Source organism: Oryctolagus cuniculus, chromosome 9 (assembly GCF_051225735.1).
Source record: "Oryctolagus cuniculus isolate XC-2025 breed Fujian yellow rabbit chromosome 9, ASM5122573v1, whole genome shotgun sequence".
NCBI classification, from domain to species: domain Eukaryota; kingdom Metazoa; phylum Chordata; class Mammalia; order Lagomorpha; family Leporidae; genus Oryctolagus; species Oryctolagus cuniculus.
Genome location: NC_142875.1, coordinates 126,927,310 through 126,954,624, shown reverse-complemented (window position 1 = coordinate 126,954,624; position 27,315 = coordinate 126,927,310). Strand labels below are relative to the sequence as shown.

At 46.1% G+C, this 27,315-nt stretch overlaps 1 protein-coding gene across 5 annotated transcripts in view; it reads left to right on the top strand.

Moving 5' to 3' along the window:
- TMTC1 (transmembrane O-mannosyltransferase targeting cadherins 1) overlaps positions 1 to 27,315 on the top strand; it is a 256,056-nt gene that overhangs the window by 122,909 nt on the left and 105,832 nt on the right. For all 5 annotated transcript variants that reach the window (XR_016213670.1, XM_070049600.2, XM_070049599.2 and 2 more), the window contains one exon: positions 8,558 to 8,747. Coding sequence is in view for 4 of the 5 variants with exons in the window: in XM_070049600.2 (XP_069905701.2) it covers positions 8,558 to 8,747 (190 nt within the window). In the remaining variant the exon portion in view is untranslated. The remainder of the gene's footprint in view (positions 1 to 8,557; positions 8,748 to 27,315) is intronic.

The following is a 27,315-nucleotide window of genomic DNA, read 5'->3' as shown; positions in this document are numbered from 1 at the left end:
TAGGGTTTCAATTATGTTCCATTGTTCCAAATGTCTATTTTTGTGCCTGTACCAGGTTGTTTTGATTATAACTGCCGTGCAGTATGTCTTGAAATAAGGTATTGTGGTGCCTCTGGCTTGGTTTTTATTGTTTAAGATTGCTTTAGCTATTTGGAGTCTCTTTTGCTTCCTTACGAATTTTAGGATTTTTTTTCTAGGTATAAGAAGAATCTTCTATGTATTTTGATTGGGATTGCATTCAGTCTGTAAATTGCTTTGAATAATATGGATATTTCAATGATATGATTCTTCCACTCCATGAATATGGATGATTTTTCCATTTTTTTTTTCTGTCTTTTTCTATTTCTTTCCTTTAATGTTTTGGGTTTTCATTGTAGAGATCTTTCACATCCTTGGTTAAATTTATTCCATAGTATAGTACTTTTTTTGTAGCTATTGTGAATGTTACTGATCTTCTAAGTTATTTCTCAGCCATGGCATTATTTGTGTATACAGTTTTTATTCAATTTCTATTTACTTTTGTATGTTAATTTTTTATCCTGCAACTTTGCCAAATTCTCTTTTGAGTTTCAATAATATCTTACTGGAGTCTTTTGCTTCCCCGATTATAGGATTCTGTCCTTTGCAAACAGGGATGTTTGACTTGTGCCTTTCTAGTTTGTTTCCTTTTGATTTCTTGGTCTTGCCCTAGTGGCTTTGACTAAAACTTCCAGAACTATGTTCAGTAGTAATAGAGTGGGGATCCTTGTCTGGTTCCATATCATAGTGGAAATATATCCAGCTTTTCCCCATTCAGTGTGGTGCCGGCTATGGGTTTGTCATGTTTCCTTGATTGTATTGAGACATATTCCTTCCATACCCACTTTACTTAAGATGTTTATCATAAAAGCATGTTGTATTTTATCAAATGCTTTCTCTTCTTCTGTTGAGATGATCATACATTTTTATTCTTCTTTGTTCGTGTAACATATCACATTTATTAATTTACATATGTGGAACCATCCCTACTTCCCTGGGATAAATCCCACTTGGTCTGGGTGGATGATCTTTCCTATGTGTTGTGGGATTCAGTTAGCTAGTAGTGTTCTGTTGATGATTTTTGCACCAATATTGATTAGGGACATTGGTCTCTTTCTTTCTTCTATCATTCTGGCTTTGTAATTAAGGTGCTGCTAGCCTCATAGAAGGAGTTTGGAAGGATTCTCTCCCTGTAAATTGTTGTGAATACTTTGGGAATAATTAGAGTTAGTTAAAGGTTTGGTAGAATTCAGCAGTGAAGCCCTCTGGTCCTGGGCTTTTGTTTGCTGGAAGGGAGTTTACTACTGAGTCTACTTCCTTCTTGGTTATTGGTCCATTTAGGTTTTCCATGTCTTCATGTCTTAAGTGTGGTAAATTGAATGTATGTATCCAGGAATCTATCTGTGTCTCCCATATTTTCCAATTTGTTGGCACTTAGCTGTTGAGGCTCATATTATTTCTTAGGCAAAGGGTTTTCATCAAGACAAAGAATAGAATCCATGTACAGTTTTTGCTTTTAAATACCTGAACTGGGTGTTCTAAAACTAAAAACCGTTGTTGTGCCACAGTGGGTTAAGCTGCCACCTTGGATGCCAACTTGCTGTATGACTGCTGGTTCAAGTCTAGCTATTCCACATCAGCTCCCTGCTGATGCACTTGGGAAGGCAGTGGAAAATGGCCCAAGTGTTTGTTCCCATTCTGCTGTGTGAGATACCTGGATGGAGCTCCAGGCTCCTGGCTTCAGCCTGGCCCAACCCTGGGCCATTGCAGCTTACTGGGGAGTGAACCAACAGACTGAAGATTCTGTCTCTCTCTCCCTCTCTGTTACTCTGGCTTTCAAATAAATAGTAAAGAAATCTTTAAAGCTCCCAGTGTTTCTCATGATGAAAGCGAAGAGTTAGAGTTAAAGAGCCATGCAGTGTCACCAGTGCCACCGGATAGGCTGTTTCCCCCAGGGCCTCCACGGCCCTCTCCCTGTCATGTCTTTCTGTTACAACACCTGTTTTGCATTTGCTGGCTTCTCAGTGAAAATGCTTGACTGAATTGTTGAAGCTGAGTTCCGGCCCCTTTGCTCTGTGTATTGCATTTGTTGACCAGATAGTCTAGTAACTTTCTTCCTGTTGACAGAATTTATGGTAGAAAATTAGTAAATAATTCATCTTGTTTTGGCTCTTACTTAACAAAAGGGAATCCAGCAGGGCAGAGTTATTGAACAAATGATTTCACTTCTGAAATTATAGCAGAAATAAACAAGGTGATTCGGTTGAATATAGTTCATAGTCAAGGACTTAGAAAGACACTTCAGTTGTTGATTACAGGTAGCTCAGCGAGCTGTCCGTAAAATGTGATTAGCTTTTGGCGTGCTTCCAAATGGCATTGTGGTGAAACTTGAAAAATTCGTCCAGTGCTAGTAGTATTTCAAGTCGTAATTAAATAGTTTATTAGTGACATTGATCTGAATCCCTGTGCATTAGAATATAGAAGTGAGTTTCCAGGGATAACAAATATATGTTAAAAGGGTATTTTGGTGTACTTTATTGATCTTAATTTTTAAAATCTATTTGGGTTACAAGCATCAGAATGAACATTAAAATATTTAAATGCATTGGGATTTAACTTATTTTTGCTTTTGGCCAATGCAACCCTGCAAGTCTAGAAAATACAAGAAACCAAGAGCAACTTGAAGGGCAAGGGCAAAATGTGAACTTAAAATGAAAATGAGAAATTCTGCACAGCATGGCAGATACTCCTTGGTCAAGCTGCAGCTAGAAATAAGATAAGGAAGTATTGCTCTCACAGTGACATTTCCCTGTTACCTTGGTAGAAAAGGTTTTTATTATAGAAAACATCCAGCACGAACAAAAAAAGAGAAATTGGTATAGAGAACCCCCGAATAGCTATTACCTGATTTCTACAACCTTAATGCTTGTTATCTGGCTCCATCTGTATCCCACCTATTTCTCCCCGCTCACCTTCCTCCCCCTCCATCAATTACTTGAAAGGAAATCCCAGATGTCATTCATTTTATATGTATATACTTTTCTGTGATTTCTAAAAGGCAAAGACTATTTTAAAAATAAGACTGCAGTGCCATTATCACACTTTAAAAATTAATAATGTTCTCTCTACGTAATTTCTTCTATTGCTAATCACCGTTTCATTCTTGCCTCGTTGTGTCATAAGTGGATATTTTTAGTAGTGAGTTCCTGGAATTATCATTTAAACAGTATATTCATTTTGTGAAACGTGTCTCTTTAGGTCGTTTTTCATGTTAGGTTTCCTCCTCCTCTTCCCCTCCCTTCATTTAGGATGTATTAGTTCAAGTGCCTGGCTTGGTTTTTCTACGGTCTTTCTCCATTGTCTGAATTTTGCATGTTACACCCGTGTGGTGTCGTGGGATCTGTTCTGTTTCTCGTGTTTACTATAAAATGCTCATTCAATTTAGCACTTGATAAAAGTGTTGATTTCTTTGTTGAGACAGCTTCACAGGTCTGGTGTGCATTTCCTTTAGAGGGGCATCAGGCTGTTCATCCTCCTTTCTGTGATGATAAAAGGGATGAGTCAGTTCTAGGTACCTGCTTCAGCCTGATCCATTCACTGTAACATACACATTTTTCAAAGAAGGACGCATACGTGCCCGAGAGAGACATGAAAACTACTCAGCCTCACTACACATCGGGGAAATGGAAACTACAGTCAGTTACAATGGCTGTCATCCGAAAGACAAAAGGTAACAAGTTCTGGTGAGGATGTGGGACAAAGGGAACTCTTCAACACTGTAGGTGGGAATGTTGACTTAGCCCAGCCATTAAGGAAAACACCATAAAAGATTCTGAACCTGTTATAAGTAGAATTACTGTATGATCCAACAACAGCCCCACCACGGGGTAGATACCCAAAGGAAAAGAAATCAGTCTCTCAAAAAAAAAAAAAAAATCTGTACTCTTGAGTTGATTTTAACACTGTTCATAGTATGCAAGCAAGAAATGGACTCAACCTAAGAAATAGAATCAACCTAAATGTCCATCAACCTTTCATAAAGTATTAGTAGGAGGAAATCTTATCGTTTCTGAAACATGAATGGAACTGGAGGTTGTATTAAATACGCCAGCCACAGAGTATCAAGTACCACATGACCTCACTCATATGTGGAATCTAAGACGATTGATCTCCTAGAACTTGAGAGTAGAAGGGTGGTTACTAGAGGCTGGGGAGACAAGGGAGCAGAAAGAGGAATGAGGAAAAGTGAGTCACTGGTACTAGGTTAGAATTACTAGGAGGAATAAGTTCTAGTGTTCCTTTGCACAAGAGGATGACTATAGGTAGTAACAATGTACTATATTTTCTAAAATCCCAGAAGCCAGGATATTAAATATTTCACCACAGGCTGGCGCCGCGGCTCACTAAGCTAATCCTCCACCTTGCGGCGCCGGCACACCGGGTTCTAGTCCCGGTCGGGGCGCCGGATTCTGTCCCGGTTGCCCCTCTTCCAGGCCAGCTCTCTGCTGTGGCCAGGGAGTGCAGTGGAGGATGGCCCAGGTGCTTGGGCCCTGCACCCCATGGGAGACCAGGAAAAGCACCTGGCTCCTGGCTCCTGCCATTGGATCAGCGCGGTGCGCCGGCCACAGCGCACCGGCCGTGGCAGCCATTGGAGGGTGAACCAACGGCAAAGGAAGACCTTTCTCTCTGTCTCTCTCTCTCACTGTCCACTCTGCCTGTCAAAAAATTTAAAAAAAAATATTTCACCACAGGAAGTGGTAAGTATTTGATGTCATAAATACCCTTACCTTGATTTGCACAATACATGAGGTATACCTTTATGGAAGCATCCCGTGGTTTCTCATAAATATGTACAATTTGTTGTATCAGTTAAGAAAATAAATTAAAAATGCTAATACCTCATCAGGTGTTTACCCGGTAGTTTTATAGCCATTGATGAACTGTCCGGATCTGCTACTCAGGAACGAAATTTCTGAAAGTAACTTGTCAGAGCTAGAGGGCGACTGAAATCCACAGCTGCCCGATCTCGCTGCTAAGGTTCACTTGTAATGCCAAGCTGGCGTCTTTGCTGAGCAGGAAGGCAGTGTTCTGGAGAGCTCAGTCCCGCCCCCGCTGCCAGTCAGAATAACGAGGACGCGTTTGGGGTGAAGGAAAGAGAACATTGAACCTGAAGGAGATTAGAGGGTAGCAGGGTTGTGGATCTCTAGAACCACAGTCATGAAGCGTGGACTTTGTGACGCTTTTGTTGTATCGTCTGCTCTTTGTACTTAACCCTTCCGTTAAAATGACAACAGGGAGGGAGGTATCCCCACCCCTTCAACCCATTTGAGAGTAATGGCAGTGAATAATCCCCCTCACTAATCTCTCCAGGATTTTCCATTGCCAACCTTCGGGGTTGGGGGGACGGAGGATAGCGGTCAAGCGGGGAAGGTCTAGGGACTGTGCTCAACCAGTAGCCATTGTTGGCAGGAATTCAAAGTCAGTGGACTCTCCACACTGGAAGGGACCTTGAGATAGGCGATAGGGCGTCTTTGCCAATCCAGAATCCCTCCAGAAGATTCTGACAAATGGGCAAGGGCCTCTCTTCACAGTCTCCATTCTTACAGCGGGCCTCTGTCTCACACCGCCTTCTGCAGTCTGCGTGTTCTGTTTTTACTGTAGATAGGGCAAGGAATGTATCAGTGCTTCTGTTTGATCCCGTAAACATGTCACACACAGACTTTAGTTAAAGTGGTGGAAACGGATTTTACTCCATAACTTCTGAGAGTAGGAGAAAGGGTGAACTCAGTTTTGGTTCATGTAGAGGTGACTGGGCTTTTTAGAGGGAGAATGACGGAGGAGGTCGGATGGGGGCCCTGTAGCGTCAGGATCAAGGGTCAAGGTCGGTTCCACTGAGCTCACGGTGTGTCTGCTGCTGACAGCTCACAGTCAGCATTCTCAGCTTCCACGAGCCTGGGGTTGGAGGCTCTGTCCTTACTGACGATGAACTCTCCAAGAAATGGCTTCGTTTCCTGAAATTTAGAAACGAGATTTCACAACCCTAAGCACTTCTTCGTATCTGGTCTGAGAAAGGTATTTTAAAACAAAGAATAAATTGTTTCAGTGACATTGAAATATACAAGGCAGGCATGTTTGTGGGGACTGGGGTCCTGTTAGAAGCCATGGAAGGGTTGGGTCATCCGTGCCACAATTGAGTCATCTCTGTTACAGTTGGGTCGAATTTGCTAGAGCTGCACCATTCACATTAGGGTTGGATCCTGTCTATATGTGCACTTTAATGTGATCACTTAACAATTAGGATGGCATTTTTACCACAGTTTTAATGGGATTTAGAGTCCCATGACAAGGTTTTTTTTTTTTTTTTTAACATTTTTTTTATTGATTTGGAAGTTGCATAGAATTTTTTAATGATTTTTTTTCTCCACCCAGACCTGGGACACTATGCTCCTTTTTTTTTTTTTTTAAGATTTATTTATTTATTTGAAAGCCAGAGTTACAAAAAGAGAGAAAGAGAGGCAGAGAGAGAGAGAGAGAAGAGAGAGAGAGAGAGAGGTCTTCCATCCGCTGGTTCACTCCCCAGTTGGCTGCAGTGACCGGAGCTGTGCTGATTTGAAGCCAAGAGCCACGAGCCTCCTCTGGGTATCCCACGAGGGTGCAGGAGCCCAAGGAATTGGGCTGTCTTCCACTGCTTTCCCAGGCTACAAGGGAGAGCTGGATTGGAAGTGGAGCAGCAGGGTCTCGAACCAGCACCCATATGGGACGGTGACACTGCAGGTGGTGGCTTTATTCTCTATGCCACAGCACTGGCTCCTACCATGACAAGTTTGTAAATTGTACCCTTAGAAGTAAGGAATGTATGCAGAACTATATGCTTTTAAGTGTTAAAGAGATCATAAATAGGATCAAGTGCTCAGCAATAATAATGGATAGAATTAAAAAGGAGAGAATGTTCCAACTTGGGAAACAGTCCACACAGCAGATTCATAGAATGAAAAATGCCCTAAACAGCACTCTGATCTCACAATCAGCCCTTAAGGCTTCCTGGTCTGCCTGAAAGGCCTGTGAGAGCATTTCAGGCATGAAAAGCCAAGACACTGTGGCAGAAAAGGTTCTGTGTAAAGGAGCTCTGTGAGTGAGACCCCAGTGGAAAGAAGAGGCCATCAAAGAAGGAGGTACTTCTCTCTGAAGGGAGGAGAGAACTTCCACTTTGCTTATGGCCCTGTCCAAATATTGATAGAGTTTGTGGACTCAAAGCCTAGGCAGCTCATGTCAAGAGCCTCAGGTGGTCACTGACATCATACCTAAGAGTGTTAATTGTTAAATTAACAACAGGAGTCACTGTGCACTGACTGACTCCCCAGGCAGGACCTTTGTCCTCAATGAGTTGTATTGAGAGTTAATTGTAAAACTAGTTCTCAAACAGTTTTTTGTTTGTTGTTGTTGAACTTTTTACTTAGTATAGGGTTGGTCTTCTGTGTACAAAGTTAGTTGAAAATGAATCTTAATGGAGAATGGGACTGACAAGGAGAGAGAGAGGAGGAGGAGGGGTGGGAGTGTGGGTGGGAGGGCGGGTATGGTGGGAAGAATCACTATTCCTAAAGTTGTACTTAAGAAATTTGTATTCTTTAAAAAATAAATTAAAAAAAATTTAAATAAGTAATGAAGGGTTGGGTCATCTTGCAAGAGTTGAACGAGGCCTGCTACAGTTGGTCATGTCCTGGCACAGAGGTCTCATCTCAACCAAGTTGTTGTGTCTATGAGTCCTGCAGTTGCCAAGGGTCCAGAACGCTGCTTAATGACTCTATTGACTGAACGAAGTTAAATAAAGTGAGTTTCCTCCACGCACGGGCAGAAGGGTCACCTGTAGTGACTCCTGCTTTACCTTGGAGTCTCAGGCAGAAAGCAGAACCCACAGCTGTGTCCATCGGCCTTCTCCCCTGTGCCCACATGGATGCACTGGTCAACAAGGACAGGTGCTTGCCCTTCCTCCTAGAGGCTGGCTCCTCCCTTGTGAGTAAGGGACCTCTGACTCCACATACTTGCGTTGTTGTTGTTTTTTTTTTTTTTTTGAGAAAAATGTAATATGATTCAGAATGTTATAAAAATGTTGAAATAGTGTCATATCTGCAGGATTTGGGGTACTGTTGAGAAGGCACAGTTCAAAAAATCCTAACCTAGAGAATCACAACACACACAAACTATCCGTCATACACATTCAGCCCACTTTTTCCTCATAGCATCTATCTCAGGTTGTAGTAGATTGTTAATGGAGGGAGGGAGGGAGGGAGATAAATAGATAGATAGATAATTTTTATCATTGTACAGTCAGCACATAATCCAGAGGCTAGCAACTATTAGATAAATATATCCCCAGATGATCAGTTTAATGAATAAATAAGATAATGGCTTTCTACTTTGCCTTCTCCTTTAAGGCAACAGTGACAGTGTGAAGATGCTATTTAATAGAACATGAGGGGTTAATATTGGCAAAGGTCATGAATGTTGAATTGTGCTTCAGTGATGCTTCTTGTCTTTGTAGATTCCTTACTTATTCCTACCTCTTGGCCTTCAACGTGTGGCTTCTGCTCGCACCTGTTACCCTGTGCTATGACTGGCAAGTGGGCAGTATTCCCCTGGTGGAGAGCGTCTGGGACTTGCGGAACTTAGCCACCCTTCTGCTGGCCGTGGTGATGGCCTTGCTGACTCTGCACTGCTTAGCAGCCTTCAAGGTAATCTTTCAAAAATCCAGTGAACTCTGTGTTTGAAGATGGATGTTCTAAGGCTACTAACACTTGCTTTTTCCCACAGGGAATCTTTATCAACATTGAATTTATGTCTTATCCATGGGACTTTGTGTTTGAAGTTTTCTTTGTAGATTATAGATATTTTAAGGACTTCAGCAGAATTAATAGAAAATGGTCACGTTAATTATATGTCTTTGACTTTTTCTACCAATCGTGAAGAAGTTAGATCTGAAGTTTTGCAAATAAGTTTATTTTGTGGTGTGGTTGCTCATTTTTTTTTTTTTAAATAACTGGTTTGATGTAATGCCATGATGAATGAAATAGTGATAAATAATATATGCTATAAATACTTAAAATATGATAAGACTCTACCTGAAAGAAGATACACAGTGGGGCTCCTGCTGTGGTGCAAGGCTAAGCCAGCACTTAAGACTTCAGCATCGTATATTTGAGCGCTGGTTTGAGTTTGGCTACTCTGTTTCTGACTCAGCTCTCTGCTAATGTACCTGGAAAATACCATGTCATGGCCAAGTACTTAGATCCCTGTCACCAAATGGGAAACCTACATAGAGTTCCTTATTCAAGGCTGCGCCCAGCCCAGCCTTTATCATTGTGGGCATCTGGGGAATGCAGCAGCCCCCTGAAGATCTTTGTCACTTCCTCTCTCTGTGTCATTGCCTTTCAAGTAAATAAAAAGTGAATGTTTAAAAGCAAACTACACAGAAGTCTGTAAATACATGAAAAGATGCTCAACATCTCAGTCACTGCGGAAATTCAAGGTAAATCCTCAGTGAGGTGCCGCTGCACACCTACAAGAATGGCTAGCATTGAGAAGATGCTAACACCAAGTGTTAGCCATGTAGAGCGATTGCAGGTACATTACTGCTGGGAATAAAAAATGGGCAGCCACTTTGGAAAATTTGGCCAGTTTCTCAAAGTTAAATGTAAAATTAAGCTATTTTATGTATCAGTATCTTCTGGAAAGAAATAGGCCCACACTAAAGCCTGGTTTCTCCATGTCCATGTTCATAGTAGCTTTATTTCCAGTAGCTGTCAATAGAAGTCATCTGATGTCATCAGCTTGTCCGTGGACAAACTCAACATGATACAATACTCAGAAATTTAATTAAGAAATTTCTGATATATAAAACAACTTAGATAGGATAGATGTTGTGGTGTAGCAATTAAGTTGCTACTTGGGCACCCATATCCCATATTGAAGTACCTGGTATGAATCACAGCTACTCCACTTCTGATCCAGCTTCTTGTTAATGTGCACTCTGGGAGATAGCAGATGATGGTTCAAGTACTTAGATCTCTGCCATCCCATATTGGAGATACGGATGGCGTTGCAAGCTCCTGGCTGCACCCTGGCTCAGCCCCAAATGTTGTGGACATTTGAGGAGAAAACCAGTAGATGGAAGATTATTCTCTCTGCCTTTAAAATAATTAACAAATAAATAAATAAGTAAATCTTTAAAAATGTAAATGTGCTTCAAACACATTGTACAAGTGTAGGAAGCCAATTTGGAAGACTTCATACTGATTGATTGCATTCATGTGAAATTCTAGAAAATGCAGAATAATGACATGACTGTGAAGAGCCTTGAAAGAATGTTTTGTGGTGTTGCATGCTTTTAAAAAATGTGATTGTGAGGCCAGCGCCGCGGCTCAATAAGCTAATCCTCCACCTGCGGCACTGGCACCCCGGGTTCTAGTCCCAGTTGGGGCACCGGATTCTGTCCCGGTTGCTCCTCTTCCTGTCCAGCTCTCTGTTGTGGTCTGGGAGGGCAGTGGAGGATGGCCCAAGTCCTTGGGCTCTGTACCCGCATGGGAGACCAGGAGAAACACCTGGCTCCTGGCTTCAGATCAGCGTGGTGCGCCAGCCGCAGCGCACCAGCAGCAGTGGCCATTGTGGGGGTGAACCAACGGATAAAGGAAGACCTTTCTCTCTGTCTCTCTCTCACTGTCCACTCTGCCTGTCAAAAAAAAAAAAAAAGTGATTGTGGTAGTGCTTGCTGGGTTATGTAAACTTAGCAAATATCTGCTTAAATATGGGTGGCTTCTGTCTTATCATCAGTACCTTGATAAAGCTGTAAGACGTGGTCAAAGTATTTGAGTTACATTACAGTGTGGAATGCGTACAGGAGTGAATTCAAAACCAAAATGCTGTGATCATGAAAATTTGATGTAAAATTTTGAGTGATTGAAACACCTTTTTAAAAATTAATTTGAAAGTGACATAGTGTATGGTTAAGTCTTTTGAAATCTACAATTTAGTGGTACCTCACGGGTTCTCAGTCAGGAACTCTTTCTAATTTCACACCTTTTTTATCACTCCACAAAATCACTTCTGATCTCTTTCTTCCCTATGGATTTGTGAATTCTGCCTAGATGATATAAAAGGAATCATGTGTGACTTTTTGTGCCCATCTTCTTTCACTTAGCATAATATTCTTGTAGTTCACAAATATTGTAACGTGCATCAATACTTCATTCATTTTGACAGGTGAATAATACTCCAATTTGTAGACTACTTTCTGTGTACCCATTCATCCACTGATGGGCGTTTAACTTTTTTCTACCTTTGGACCATAACAAATAATGGTGCTATTTACATTTGTGTGCAAGTTTCTGTGTGGACATATGCTTTTGTTTCTTTGGGGTGTATATTTATGTATGTATATATATATATATGATTATGAGTGAAATTGCTTCATATGATAATTCTATTTGTAACTATTTGAGAAACTACGTATTTTGCACAGTGGCTGTACCATATTGTATTCCCAACAGCACCGCACAAAGGTTCCAGTAACTCTGTGCCCTCACCTCACCAATACTTACTATGTTTCATTGTTTTATTAAAGCCGTCCTCGGGAGTGTGGAGAAGTACCACGCTGTGGTTTGATTTACGTTCTCGTAATGCTCTGTGAACCGAACATCTTCTCATGTGCCCATTGGCCGCTCACATAGCTCCATTGCAGAAGTGTCTGTTCAGGTCCCTTGCCCGTTTTCACATTCAATTGTTAGTTTTTTTGTTACTGAATTAAATCCCTGAGATACTGGCTTTGCAAATATTTCCTCTCATTCTGTAGGTTATTTTTTCGCAATTGTGATCATGTTCTCTTCACATTAGTGATGAGATATTTGAGGTACACATCTTCATTTTTATGAATCGGTTCCCTGTATTTTCTTTTCTTACTCATGATTTTATTGTCAAATCTGGGAATGCATTGCCAAATCCAAGGTCGTGAAGAGTTGCAGCTGTGTCTTTTGCTGTTGCATTTCGGTTGTTGATCTACTTGGAGTTAATTTTTGTCTGCAGAGTGAAAGGGACATCTACTCATTCTACTGTAGGTGGTTACCAGTTGCCTCCAGACTATTTTTGGAGACTGTTCTTTCACTGAACACATTGTTTTAAAGTAACCGTCTTAGTCATCTTCCTGGAATTCGTTTGTATAATGCAAGGGTAATGTGGATAACCAGCCTGAAGAAACTCTGGCATGCCCATGAGATACGTGAACTTGAGCTCAGATTTCAGGTTCTGAGGAAGTCCTGCCTTAACCCCCCTGTTCAAAATGCGTGTTCCTACTCTCCGCTGCTTTCCTTATTTGCTTTTCACTTTAAACTTTTCTCCACTAAATAAATACGATTTACTTTTTCTCCCTAATGCCTGTTTCCTTCCGCCAATGAGAATATAAGCCCCATGAGGACAGATTTTATTCTTCTGCTGTGTTCACTACCATATTTCCAGCACCGTGCTCACCATACTGAATACCTGTTATCTAAATTTTATTGTTTGCCCTTTCCATGGGTATCATTTAAATGAATGAAACTATCAAAGTAAGCAGTTTGGCCCAATTAAATTTCGGTATGCCGAGTCATTTTTAAAGTGAGCTGTAAATAAAGTCTATGAAGGCTCCATTCTCAGCAGCAGTGTGAGCTGATTGGGGGTGCCCAGGAGGTTCTGTCTCCCGGGTGGGCTCACCTGTTGTCTCACTGCTGATTTCCCGAAGCTGGTGCCGTGGAGCCTGGATGGATGTCAGGGAGGATTTTCCTGGGCTCCTTCCCAGCTGATCAAGGGCACTGGTGAGCCCCAGCTGGCTGCCTTCTTGGTCAGGTGTGATAAGTCGGGACCTGCAGCAGGTCCTACCCACCGCGGCGCTCGGCCCTGCCCTCAATACCTTTTGATAGCGTGATGAATGCTGGACACTTCCTCTGCACATACATGTCTGATGATCCTTTCCCTCTGTGCCTCACTCTGCGGCTTCTGGAAAAACTTAGCAAAGCTTTGCAGCTGATGGTAAGATTTAGCTCTTTGAGGATGACTTTGATCTTGCCCGTTCTTTATAAACATTCTCGAGAGCCTCCTCCAACTGCTCTGGGAGGCACTTGTGGGCAGGTTCTTTGTTTTCTTCTTGCAGAAGTTGGAGACACAGGTTTGCTTCCAGCTCCTGTGTTTGTGGCCTCGCTTGCCTTTCCTTGGTCTGCTTACACATCGGAAGGATGCAGAATCAGACCGGGCAGGTCATGCTCCCCTGCTGCTTAGCACCCTCTTGACGTGGAAATAGTCCTGGTTTTTGTTTTGTTTTGTTTTCTATGCGATGATGAATTGCAAAGGCCATGGTGCTAAGGGCTTTGACTCTGAGATGCTAAACCAAAAGGTGAAACTTGTAGGAAATCAGGGTCTTGCTCTGTGGACATTCCTCTGTATTGGAAAGAAACAGTGGAGGAGATGATGAGAACGTCAGCCCAGTAAGCATGGCTGTGTTCTGAAGTATTCGTACCCCAGTGGCCTGTGTATTGTGTCAGGAAGCGTTGAACTGACCTTGTTGGATGAACCCTGGCCATAACATTAAATTTTAAATTAGTGAGATTATTTACTGTGTTACCAGGAAAGAAGCTTTTGCCTCAACAAACATATCCAGTAAGAGCACTTAAAAATGGAGGAGTTAAAAGAGGAGTTTATGAGTTTTTTAATGTAAGCAGTTTTGAAATACATACATATAAAGGGCCTTCAGAAATTCATGCAATATGTATGTGATATGAGAAAAGTATGTGTACATTTCCAAAAAAAATTTGCATCAACGTAACCATCTTTCAATTCCATTTTTGCACTTTGTTTTGAAGTCCCCTTTTGCAGTGAGTCCACAGCGTTGTGGAATCTGTCTTCACCCTCACTGCTCTTTTTTTTATTATTATTATTTTGACAGGCAGAGTTAGACAGTGAGAGAGAGAGAGAGAAAGGTCTTCCTTTTTCCATTGGTTCACTCCCCTAATGGCCACTACGGCCGGCGCTGCACCGATCCGAAGCCAGGAGCCAGGTGCTTCCTCCTGGTCTCCCATGGGGTGCAGGGCCCAAGCACTTGGGCCATCCTCCACTGCACTCCCGGGCCATAGCAGAGAGCTGGCCTGGAAGAGGAGCAACTGGGACAGAATCCAGCGCCCCGACCGGGACTAGAACCTGGTGTGCCGGCGCCGCAGGCGGAGGATTAGCCTAGTGAGCCGTGGCGCCAGCCCCTCACTGTTCTTTCACTGACATAATATTGGGTGAGTGCTGGGATTAGAGTAGTGAAGTTCCTGGCTGCACGGAGCTTACACTTAGGCACTGAAAATGTGCCTTTGCGTGTCAAGGGTTAAATGCTGTGAAGAGATCGATCGGTACTGACCTGTAGGTGAAATTTGGGCCGAAGCCTGAAGGAAGTGGCTGATGAGCCATGTGGCTGTTGGGAGTGGAGCATCATAAGTTGAGAGAAGGCAAGTGCCAGCCAAGGTCCTGAGGCAGGGAGGTTGCAGATCATCCGTAGGCAGGGAGGAGGCTGACCTGGCTGGAGCAGAGAGGCCGGAGCCAGAGTAAAAAGTCACAGAGATGAAGGAGAGGCAGAGAGACAGTGATTGATTGGTTGATTGAGCTTCTGTTTACTGGTTTACTCCCCGAATGCTTCTAGTGGCCAAGGCAGGGCCAGGCTGAAGCCAGGAGCCAGAATGCTGGTTCTCCCAGGTGGGTGGTAGGAATCGAGGCACTGGAGCCGTCACCTGCTGCCTCCCAGCATGTGCACCGGCAGGAAGCAAGATCGGAAGTGGAGGACGTAGGTGCTCCGGGATGGGAAGTGACGTCTTAACCTGCTAGGCTGCGGCGTCCACCTGTGGACAGAGATTTCTCGGCTGACTCTAACCATCACTGATTGTACAGCACAGTGGCCAGTGTACAGGCTTAGAGTCTCTCTTCCACAGTTTATCTAGAAGATTTTTCTTCCTACCTTGTTGCCATTCAGAGCAGCGGAAGGGTAGGTCATACTCTGGCAGTTTGCAGTTGTACTTACACTTATTTGAATTTTGTTAACAGCTTAATAATGAACTTTATTAAAATGGATACAAATTACCAATGCAAGAAGTAAAACAGCAGCTGTATTCTTTCTCTGAACCACACCCCCAAATCCCTCTTGTAAATTTTTTGCCCTTAATGAAAACAAGAACAGATCTTTTATAGAAGTTAGTTAAGTCAGGCACAGTCACATATTGCAGAATATTCCACATCCCTTCCCCATCCAATTTGTCTATTCCTGCAGAGAAGCAACTCAGAGAAATGGTTGGCTTCTGACGACACCCTGTCCAGAACTGAATGGGGAAACCTGCATGCGAAGTCCAAATGTTTCCTTTCTCAGAAGTACCCACAGAGTGGATTTACAGGTGTTTCTTACTTGTCCTGTTTCCATGGCGTAAGAACGTGCAGACCTGGAGGATTGACTAGCATAGAGAGGATTGCTCCACACCTTGGGGAATTTGGAAGTGGATGTTTTTTCTCTGCCTCTCCTTCCTCCTCCTTCCTCCTCCTCCTCCTCCCCGACCACCCCTCCACAGTGTTTATTGCATAGGCTTATATTTGAGCTTGTGCTGCATAATGTAGGCGACCATCTGGAAGTTCATGATTGGGTTGAGTTATTTTTCGCAATCAACTTGAAGGTAGGCTAATTTGCCCTTGCCTTGTGCGATGAGGATAATCACTCCGTGAATGTATATGGAAGACAGACAGAACCCTGAGCCAGGAGGCCACTGCCACTGCCCCGTTCCCTCCTGCAAGTAGCAGGTGTTAAACCAGGAGAACCCCGGACTGAAAGGCGTTCCGGTTCTTCTTGATGACTCTTGCAGCTGTGATGTCGGCCCGCTCACTTTTAGTAACAAGTGGCACGCAGCACAAACGCTGCCGATCTAATTTGTGTTGTTTGGGGGAACTAATACCACTGGGCCTGTTGTTTATAGCCCTCATTTCCCTTATCCTCTAATGTGGTTTCCCTCCATGACAGAGGGAACACCACTAAATTATATTTAAGAGTAATTTATTTGGTACTGGTTCTTTATTGCATTCTCACAGGGTGTCTTGAGGCTTGGAGGCATTTTGATGCCGTTTATAATCTTGTAGCGTACAAGGGGAGCTCAGGGAAGGGAGGGGCATTAGTGGCAGCTGACTCGGTGCTGGCCTTCCTGTGAGATGTCTTCTGAGAATGGACAATGGGCAGCGGAGCTCCCTTCCTCCCCATAAGAATGGAGCTTTAAAGACTGACACAGGTTTGTTGGTTCGTTCTTAGCAGGGGTCCCAGCTTTGTCCCACTCTGTCCATTCCCGTGTAGTCAGCACAAGTCGTGGGCTGCAGCTCCGAGCCCTGGAAAACAAGCTGAGAGGCATGTCCCCGTGGGATGAGCGGCTGGACCCCTCTCCAGTGCCTTCCCTGAGCAGAAATCAGCCAGCCCCTGGGCTAGAAAACTGCTACCACAGCCCCATACAGTTGAGCTGAATGTGATTCCAGATTTGTAGAAGTTACTTTGCACATGGCTCAGGCAAATAATAGATTATGATGTTATTGTGGCACGTCAGTCACTCACTTCCAGAATGCCATTTTGAAACCTTATAATAAGATGACTTTTTTTTTTTTTTTGACAGGCAGAGTTAGAGAGAGAGAGAGAGAGAGAGAGAGAGAGAGAAAGGTCTTCCTTCTGTTGGTTCACCCCCCAATTGGCCATTACGGCCGGCTCATGCGCCAATCCGAAGCCAGAAGCCAGGTGCTTCTCCTGGTCTCCCATGTGGATGCAGGGCCCAAGTACTTGGGCCATCCTCTACTGCACTCCTGGGCCACAGCAGAGAGCTGGCCTGGAAGAGGAGCAACCGGGACAAAGCCAGTGCCCCAATGGGGACTAGAACCCGGGATGCCAGTGCTGCAGGCGGAAGATTAGCCTAGTGAGCCGCATCACTGGCCATAATAAGGTTTTAACCTTATAATAAGCATTGATATGCCAGATGGTAAAATAAAATTGAACTCAAAAAATGAATATTGCATTTAATAGATTGAGTGATTGCCGATACTGATTTTTCTTTTGTCTTCGGGTCTGCATTGCCCTTTTTAGTGCTCATTCTCTACAAACACACTGTATCCATCCCTTTTCTCACCCCCATCCTTGAAATTCCCCCTCATCTGTTCGGCATCCAGTCTTTCCAGCCCCTTTGCTCTCCTTGCGAATGTCCCTGCTTTGGACTCATTATGGTATCTACCAGGTGAGGCCCTGGTACTGTCTTGCGGTCGTCTTGTCCATCCGTCCAGGAGCACTGGTGTCATGGGAGGTGCCGCTGAGGCTCAGCACGGCTGGTCCTGCTTCTCCCTCCTCTCAGGCGGCTTCCGCACCTGCCACCTTCTTGCGTGTGCTAAGGACATTGTGCCCTTTGGGTCACGGCTCTCCAACTCAGTTGTGACAGCCAACTTTGGTGTGCAGCAAGGCTGAGATTTCCCTGTATGCCATTTTTCTGATGCAAGTTGGGAAATGAACTTATTGCTCCATGGGGTGCATGTTAGAAGATAGTAAAGTTAGGGCCGGCGCCGCAGCTCACCAGGCTAATCCTCCGCCTTGCAGCGCCGGCACATCGGGTTCTAGTCCCGGTCGGGGCACTGGATTCTGTCCCGGTTGCCCCTCTTCCAGGCCAGCTCTCTGCTGTGGCCAGGGAGGGCAGTGGAGGATGGCCCAAGTGCTTGGGCCCTGCACCCCATGGGAGACCAGGAGAAGCACCTGGCTCCTGTCATCGGATCAGCGTGGTGCGCCGGCTGCAGCGCACCGGCCTCAATGGCCATTGGAGGGTGAACCGCCGGCAAAGGAAGACCTTTCTCTCTGTCTCTCTGTCTCACTGTCCACTCTGCCTGTCAAAATAAAATAAGATAAAATAAATAAATAAATAAAAAAGAAGATAGTAAAGTTAGATTTGTTCCTTATTCCAGAATGGAACACCTGCAAAGAGCCATTGCTGCTCTCTCCTCCCACTTAAACTTATACCATTGCTTCGCTGTGGGTGGGGCTAATCATATTGTGGCTTATGTTCTGTTGTTCTGTTTGCATTTGGTCGTCTCACTCCCCAAATACCCATACTGGCTGGGGGAAGAGGAGCACAAACCACTACAGTGACCAAAGCCTGCAGGTAGGAGCTCAGTCCAGCAATCTCATATGGAAGGCAGAGCTCAGAAGCTTGAGCCATCACCAGGTGCTGCCCAGGCGCCATGTTAGCAGGAGGCTGGAGTCAGGAGCAGGAATGAGGCATTGAACCCAGGCACTCTGATGTGGGGCATGGGCATCTTTTTTTATTATTACTATTTGACAGATAGAGTTAGAGAGACAGACAGAGAGAAAGGTCTTCCTTCTGTTGGTTCACCCCCCAAATGGCCACTACGGCCGGAGCTATGCTTATCCAAAGCCAGGAGCCAGGTGCTTCCTCCTGGTCTCCCACATGGGTGCAGGCGCCCAAGCACCTGGGCCATCCTCCACTGCCTTCCCGGGCCACAGCAGAGAGCTGGACTGGAAGAGGAGTAGTCAGGACTAGAACCCGGCACCCACATGGGAAGCCAGTGCTGCAGGCGGAGGATTAACGAAGTGAGCCATGGTGTTGGCAAGGGCACGGGCATCTTAGCCACTGACCCAAATCCCTACCACAGTAGTCTTACTTTCATTTTTTTTTCTAAGATTTATTTATTTATTGAAAAGTCAGAATTACACAAAGAGAGGAGAGGCAGAGAGAGAGAGAGAAAGGTCTTCCATCTAATGGTTCACACCCCAGTTGGCTGCAACAGCCAGAATTGTGCCTATTTGAAGCCAGAAGCCAAAAGCTTCTTCCGGGTATTGCACACGGGTACAGGGACCCAAGGACTTGGGTCATCCTCTACTGCTTTCCCAGGCCAAGGCAGAGAGCTGGATTGGAAGTGGAGCAGCCAGGTCTCAAACCGGTGCCCATGTGGGATGCCGGCGCTTCAGGCCAGGGCGTTAACCTGCTGCCCCACAGTGCCGGCCCCATGTAGTCTCACTTTCAATTCGTGACTGCCAACCTCCAGTAGCATCTCGGCTGCTCCCTGTAGGAGGCAGCCCCCGTGTGTGCGAGAAGGAGAGGCTGCAGAGCCATCAGCTCTGACACCTGCTGAGCCTGGTTCCTGCACAGCAGGCAGTCCTCAGGAAGCCGTCCGGTCACTGGGCGCACACAGGAGCCTCCAGGGCCTGTGTCTGCTGTTGCTGCAGTTTTTATTGTCATCACTGCCGCCACCTCATCACGATGCAGGAGTACAATAAGGCTTCAGTCTCCATTGTGCAGGAATCGCAGACTAAAAGGAATGCACCCGATTGCCTTTGCTGAGTCTGTCAAGGTGCAGGTTGCAAGCTCAGAGTCTGTGTGACGCCCCTGTCACTGGCAGAGGTGGCCCTGCCCACCCCACCTGCCTCCCTCCAACACTGGAGCTTCTTCAAATGCTTGCCGTAAGCGCGAAGCTGGTGGCACCTTCAGATTCTTTATGCCAGCGTGTTGTCGGGGAAGTCAGTGTGGGAAGAGCAGAATCTCTGAAATTACTGTGTCAGTGACAACCGGTCACAACCAGTGTGGAGGAAGAGGAAGAAAACAGTAGCCCCTATCACTGCACTGGAGTTGTCGCCTCCCCCCTCCACTTTAGAAATATTAGCAACGTCTTTGGAGGTATTTGAAAATCCAGTGAATGCAGACCAGATTTAAGGAAGGAATCATTTTCTTTAAAAATCTTTGCTTTGAAAACCTCGTCTGCTGTCGCTGGACTTCTCTGTCACCCCCAGCGTCGGGTGTTGGAACACAGCTGCATGAGGAAGGCAGACTTGGGTTCTGGGCCTGCCCGCAAGTCGTAGGCCCTTGAGCAAAGTCTTCCCGGGCCTTCCTTTCTGGGAGCGGTTCAAGGTCACCAGTGAAGTCCCCTCCCCACTCCGCAGCTGCGCCATTGATGCCTTTTGCTCGCCAGGCGTGTCGTGTGCAGTTGTCCGGTACGTGGAGCTCTGTGTCTGGCTTGTGGTCCGGGCCCGGCAGGAGCTTTTCTGCGTTGTTGAATCATTCCGTGCATTCTTGAGCTTCCCACGGCAGGTGCATGTCCACAAGTCAGGAAAAGACTCCTTCTCCCTCGCATGTTTATTCCTTGTTTGGAAGACTCCCTGGATGTACTGATGGAAGGATCACATGGTTGAATAATGGAAAAGGAATTTTTTTTAAAAGCCAGGCTTTTAAAAATGGGGAGACACACACATGCACAGAGAGAGAGAGAGGGAGGGAGGGAGGGAGAGTGGGAGGGAGGGAAGGGGAGAGGGAGATATCTTCAGTCCACTGGTTCACTCCCCAAATGGCTGTAACGACTTGTGTTGGGCCAGTATAAAGTAAACTGAAAATAGATCATTGTTTGGGGCCTGGCGCTGTGGTGTAGTGGGGAAAGTCGCTGCCTGCAGTGCCGGCATCCCATATGGACGATGGTTAGAGTCCCACCTGCTCCTCTTCTGATGCAGCTCTCTGCTATGGCCTGGGAAAGCAGCAGAAGAACTTGGGCCCCTGCACCCTCATGGGAGACTGGAAGAAGCTCCTGGCTCCTGGCTTTGGATTGGCACAGCTCCAGCTGTTGTGACCATTTGGGGAGTGAACCAGTGGGAGAAAGAACTGTCTCTCTCTCTCTCTCTGCTTCTGCTTCACTGTAACTCTTTCAAATAATAAATAAGTCTTTAAGAAATAAATAGATCAAAATTAAGAGAACAGGAGAGGAAGGAGGAAGAGAGGGCTGGGAGCAGGACAGGAGGGAGGGTAGGGTGGGAAGTATCACTGTGTTCTTAAATCTGTACATATGAAACATGTGAAATATGTTTACCATAAAGAAAATTTTTAAAAAACGAAATGTAGATACTGAGGCCTTCAAAGCCTCATTTTCTCCTGTAAGAGTAAGAATAAATGCGGGGTCTGTATGGTGCCTGGGGTTGTTCAGGAGAATGTATCTATATAAGCACCTCGGCATGTGGATGTCTCGGATTGTAACAGGGCAACACTGAACCTTGACTTTGCCATTTCATCTGCATCTTCTGCAGCCTTGTTCAGTGTCTCCCAGTGTCCCATCTCTGCATTCTTCTCTCTCTCTCTCTCTCCCCCTCGCTCTCCCCTTCCCCCTCCTTCTCTCATCCACTCTGGCGGCACATCCTGGCAGCCAGCCTTAGACAAGGTGTCTCCGCACTGCTGTCCCCTTGCCAGGTGAGGCTGTCATCGTCTCGCAACTGTATTGGCACCATAGCCTTCTCTTCAGTCTCTCTCCTTTTATCCTTGTTGCCAGTGTCTGGTCAATTCTGAGCCCCGTGCCTAGGGTGATTGTTAGGAAGTGTTAAGTCAGACCACGTGCCTCTTGTTTCAGGTCTTCCCATGGCTCCCTACTTTCCCCAGAGGAAAAGTCAAACCCTTAATTAACAGCCCACAAGGTGCTGGTGCTCTGGTCCTGTTCCACCCCACACCCTATACCATCCTACATCTCTCATTACCCGGTTCACTTCAGCCACCTCCCCTCATGCTTAGAAATGCAGATCTGACGTGGGCCTGCCTGTTGCCTGCCAAGAACCCTTGCTGCTGTCAGGGCTCACCTTAGCTGGAGCCAAGATCATGCAGATGGATGGCTTAATAAATTTCCCTTAATGTATAGTGATTTTTACCCAGAAAAATGGCCCTCAGTAGGAAACGTATTTCAACTACAGCATGAAGGCTGTTGTTGAGATGCAATAGAGATCTTGTCCATCACGCACAGTGAGGTGAGTTTCTGAGGGACAGGTTATGCAAACTCCGAAGATGGGAATGTTGCATTTAATTCTGTTGAAGTAGTTCGTACCAGCATGACTCTGTGGCTTCACGCTGGTTCACTCCCCAAATGCCCACAACAGTTGAAGCTGGGCCAGGGCAAAGGTAAGAGCCAGGAACTCAGTCCGAGTCTCCTACTCGGGTCGCAGGAACCCGTTTTCTTGGGCCACCCCCCACGTCCTTGTGGATCTGCATTAGCAGGAAGCTGGGCTCAGGAACCGGAGCCGGGACTTGACTCCAGCTGCTTCTCTGTGGGATGCAGGTTTCAGTTGCCAGGCTAAATGCCTGCTCCAGATGCATGTCTTTGGAAGTTACAGTACCAGCAGCAAGTGTAAGACTCGAGAACCCGTTCCTGGAGTTGTGTTTTTCATTGCCTCGGGGCTGTAATCAGAAGTGTGTGTGTGTGTGTGTGTGTGTGCGTGCGTGTGTGTGTTTGATACAGCAGTAACTGTGACTGCTGAGACTCACAGAGAGGCGAGGAATGGTGCAAGGCCATCAGAACTTGGCATCATTTGGAGTGTGTGTCACCCAGAAAGGCTGCTTCGTTGTCTATTTAGTGTCAGTTTCCAAAAAAAGAAAAACAAGGTGGCACCATGGCTGTCTGTCCATTGGACAGCCTGCCTTGTCTGAGTAGAAACTGGGCTCCGCCTACCTCAGAACATCCTCTTCAGAAGGCAGCTCCCATGCGAGGTTCTCATAGGAGCTGCCAGCGAAGGGCCTTCCCTTGCTTTGTGCTAGGCAGGTGCGTGATGGCTGATAGAGGATTGTGCGTTTGGAAGGACTTCAGCGAAGTCTTGGTTTCATTATTGTATTCCGTCTGCCTCCAGTTGGCAGAGGCCACCAGGATTTATAAAGGACTCTGGCGTCTTTGCATAGCCAAATGGACACTGTCAGCTTGTACCCCCTGCCTGTGGCATTTGGCATTAAGAAGTGATTAATTGGGAAGATCATTTACTCATGTCTGCCTCCCTGGCATTGCCTTGAAAATCCCCCTATTCCAGTGGGTCACAGTTATTTTTATATGGAGACTGACCAACCACCTCTGACTTGCTGCTCTTAGACAGTTAGGTGCACTGGTGAATCACTGAATGGCAAGTCTTGGAGAAATGTGTGTACTTGTGTCTGTCTCCCACATGATATTTTTTATCATTATTTTGTCTTCCTGTGAAGCCTCCTGCTGCCTAAAGCTTTGTCTCTTTTGTAGCCACTTTAGAGATTGGTTGTTGCTATGAGGTAGAAGTCAGTCCTTTTTCTGCAGACATCTTACATGCGTTTTTAAAAGACTTATTTGAAAGGCTAAATGACAGGGGGAGATGGAAGGAGAGAGAGACAGAGGCAGACCAATCTTCAGCCCCTGGTTCACTCCCCAAATTCTTGCAATATGTGAGTCTGGGGCAGGCAGAAGCCCAGATCCAGAGTTCTTCCCAGGTTTCCCACATGGGTAGCAGAGACTGAAGTCCTTGGGCCATCTTCCACCGCTTTCCCAGGCCATTAGCAGAGAGCTGGATTGGAAGCAGAGCTGCAGGGACTTGAAGTGGCGCTCCCATATGGGATGCCGGATTGCAAGTGGCAGCTTAACCCACTGCGGGAGTCCCCATCTTCCATGCTCTGAAAAAAAGAAAATCAGTGTGTGAGTGTCAGACCTGGATGCTTGTAACTATTTGATACCATGTTGAAACAGAAGACCTTTGTATCCAGTTTATGCCACATTCACTAGGCTGTTAAATTTGCCCTTCTAGACGGGGCTAGGGGGCTGCTTGAATGCATAGGTCGAGGTGAGGGAAGAGCATTAGTAATGTCAGTTATTCATAAAAAGAGTCTTTGAACTCCCTCTGCAGAAATGCAATGATGCTTTGATCTTTAATCACCAGACCTTCCGGAAGGAGGGAAGCGGTCCTGTCCAGTGACGTGGAGACACTTTGATTACAGGAGGTGTTTGCATTTGGGTTGAGGACGCTGATAGATAACAGGAATGAGATCTGTTAGTAGTAGTTTTCCACAGGTCCAATTTTGCAGGTTAATTTTGAGGTTTTTTTTTCTTTTTAGCTCTTGGGAAAGCTTACTGAACTTGGATTTTCGTAGATAGTAATGTTGAAGTGAGCTGAACATATCTCTGTAGTTTGTGTGATAAAGTATGGTGAATCACTTCTTTAGGAAAGAGATGGAGATCTTCACTAAGTACACAAAATTATGGGATTTTCTGTGGCTGCTTTTGCCTGGCTTATAGAACATAGATGACCTGGGGGAAATGGGCAGGAAGATTAGGTAGGAATAGGTTAGCTGCAAGATTTTTTTTTAAGATATATTTATTTGAAAGGCAGAGTTACAGAGAGGCCGAGGTAGAGAGAGAGAGAGAGAGAGAGAGAGAGAGGTCTTCCATCCACTGGTTCACTACCTAAGTGGCCGCAATGGCTGGAGTTGGGCCCATCTGAAGCCAGGAGCAAGGAGCTTCTTCCAGACCTCCCATACATGTGGAGAGGCCCAAAGACTTGGGCCATCTCCTACTGCTTTCCCAGGCCATAGCAGAGAGCTGGATCGGAAGTAGAGCAGCTGGGACTTGAACTGGTACCCATATGGTATGCTGGCACTGCAGGTGGTGGCTTTACCTGCTACGCCATAGTGCTGGCCCCTGCAAGATTTTTTCATGGTTTCTGTGTAGTCCTGCATTGGAACTCTATCCCCTTACCTATCAATCGAATACTTCCATTTTCCCACGATACACCTGTGTTTGATCTGGGACCAAGAAGGAGCAGAGGCCACGGTGGCCACAGGGAAGTTAAGCTCCACATGGAGGAGCCATAAAGCTCCAAGACAAACTTCCACACACTAAACCCCACCTAGACTCCACCCTGTTTGTATATTCAGTTAGGGTGCCATTATCTGCCCCATAAAAGGGGCTGTCACACTTGAGAGCACCTCTTTTTGTCTTTTGGTCCCCTGCCCTGCTTGGTCCTTCATTGGCCTCCTATGCTCACTGCTCATGGGCAGCCCTGTGCCCCGCTCATGACAGGTGTCTACGTGTGGGGTCAACCACACTCTCACGTGAATGTGGATTCTCTCTCACTCTCACTACATCTGCTCTGGCTTCTGCACTGTGTTTATTCCCTGCTTTGAATTCTTAGCACTGTGGGGCAAGAACTTGGAATAAAAGTCGGGATCCTGACTCCCCTAATAAAGGGATGATTCCTCTGTGTGACAGTTCCAAGGTGGTATACAGGAGTCGTGCCTCCTGCTGAGCCTGACTCATTACATGCAGAAGTGAAACATTGTGTCTCGTAATGATGAAAGCATTGATAGCATCCTGCTTTGGGCAGCTTTGATGGAGGGAGTTGATGGTGGTCACAGGAAGGAAGCCACTTCTGCCAGGCATCTTCGTGTCCATGAGACCACACCTATGAGCGTACATCCGATGCCTCCATTTCATCAGTGCTAATTTACGCCTGCCTTTATTTGCATGCTCAAATCCACGTTGGCTCTTAAATGAATCCTTGAAGAGGGAGGTGAACGATGAGTCGGTCCTGCCTCTGCCCCACCCTGGGTCACCTTAGGGAGTTATAGCTCCTGGCCTAGGATCCTGCGGTATGCCTTGTGTCAGTCAGCTCTGTCTGACCTTCGGGCTGGATGTGGAGAGCGTGGTGCCAGCCCCGGGCAGCTAGATCATGGACATGCCCGCCTGCTTCCAGCCTGAGAAGTTCCCTGACATAAGATTGAGCTTCTGCTCACATGTTCCCCTATCTGCTGCATCTCGGACCCCCCACGCTGGGCCTGCCCTCAAGCCAGGGCTCTCAGATGTACCCTGGATGTACCTCCCCCAGCCTCCCCTTTCCCCTGAGGCCGATTGCTGGCTTCCAGCTCATTGCATATTGAAGGCGTTTCAAGAGATGCGTGCAAGATGTGCGTTAACTTTTAATTCCATTTTCCCATGAACTTACTAAAGCAGCCTCGTGTGAGTACATGAGCAGCATGGCTCTTTAGAGCTGCCGAATCCATCTGTCTGAGTGAATGCTGTGACAGACACATCGTGAGATTGATGATCATGATGTTCCACTCACAGATGACTCCTGCAGAAATAGCCCACAGGCAAACAGTTCAGTGTTAAGTAGAGAAGTTTAGAGGAATAGCAATTCATTGGGTAGGTATAGGTATATATAAAATATGGCAGGGCTGCTGTTGGCAGTGGGAGGGAGTAGGTAGTGTGGTGCAGCTGGCTGGTGACCATATCTGGAAGGCCTTGTTGGAGCCCCAACTGTCTACTTCCTGTCTACTTTCCAGCCAGTGTGGATCCTGGAAGGCAATGGGTGGTGATGATGCAAGTCCTTGATCCCCTACACTCACATGGGAGATCCAGATGGAGCTGGCTTCAGCCTGGCCCAGCCTGAGCTGTTGCAGTCATTTGAAGAATGATCCAGAAAATAGAAGCATGCTCTCTCTGTTCCTTTGTCTCTGTCTGTATCTCTCTCCCCCTCTCTGTCACTCTGCCTATCAAATAAATAAACAGCTGTTTAAAAATTGAGGGGTGGGCAGGCATCTGGCACAGCTGTTAACATGCCGCAGGGGATGCACTCGTCCCATATTGTAGTGCCTGGGTTCAAGTCCCAGCTCCGCTTCTCACCCAGCTCCCTGCTAATGTGCGCCCGGGAAGGCAGCAGGTGAGAACTCAAGTACTTAGGTTCCTGTCACCTTCCTAGGAGACCCACATCAAGTTCTCAACTCCTGACTGCAGTGTGGCCCAACCCCAGCTCCCGTGGGCGTGTAGGCAGTGAATCAGCAGATAGAAGGTCTCGCTGTTTCTGCCTTCTGCCTTCCAAGTAACTAAAACTAAGAAGAACCAAAGGCCTCTGTCCCCTGCGCTGTCCGCTTACCTTAGCCCTCTCTAGTCAGTAGAACCTGGCCGTTCTGTTCGGTTCCTATCAGGGAGGGCACTTTCCCCAGAGTTTGAGTTCTGAGTTCAGAAGAGAGCCTCATTTTCTCTTCACGCATGCGTCCTGTGTTCTCCAGAGATGCTGACATGTAATCCAGTAGCTACGCTCTTTCTAGTCTTGTCTCGTGCTGCTGTGGTCAGTGGACCTTGTCTGTGTGACCTGTGAGAGACCGGATGTTAGGGGAGGAGCTGGGCCGTCTCAGCCTCCCCAGGTTGGTGCAGGCAGAACACTTGACAAGTCATGACGGCCTGTGCAACATGCGCTGTGGCTGTGGCTGGAGCATTTGTGCCTGCATCCCTCAGCCACAGTGAGCCACGGACACCTCTGCTGGGGGCCCTCTCAGTTGAGATTTCCTGGACAATCAGCAGTAGAGACTCCACCATTCGGAGGGGGCCATGTCCACGTGAGAGCCTGCCGAGGTCGTCCTGCAGTGAGGGGAAGAGGCGGGCTTGGCAGCAGTGAGACCTCGGCCTGAAACCCGTGCTTCTCGCTGATCG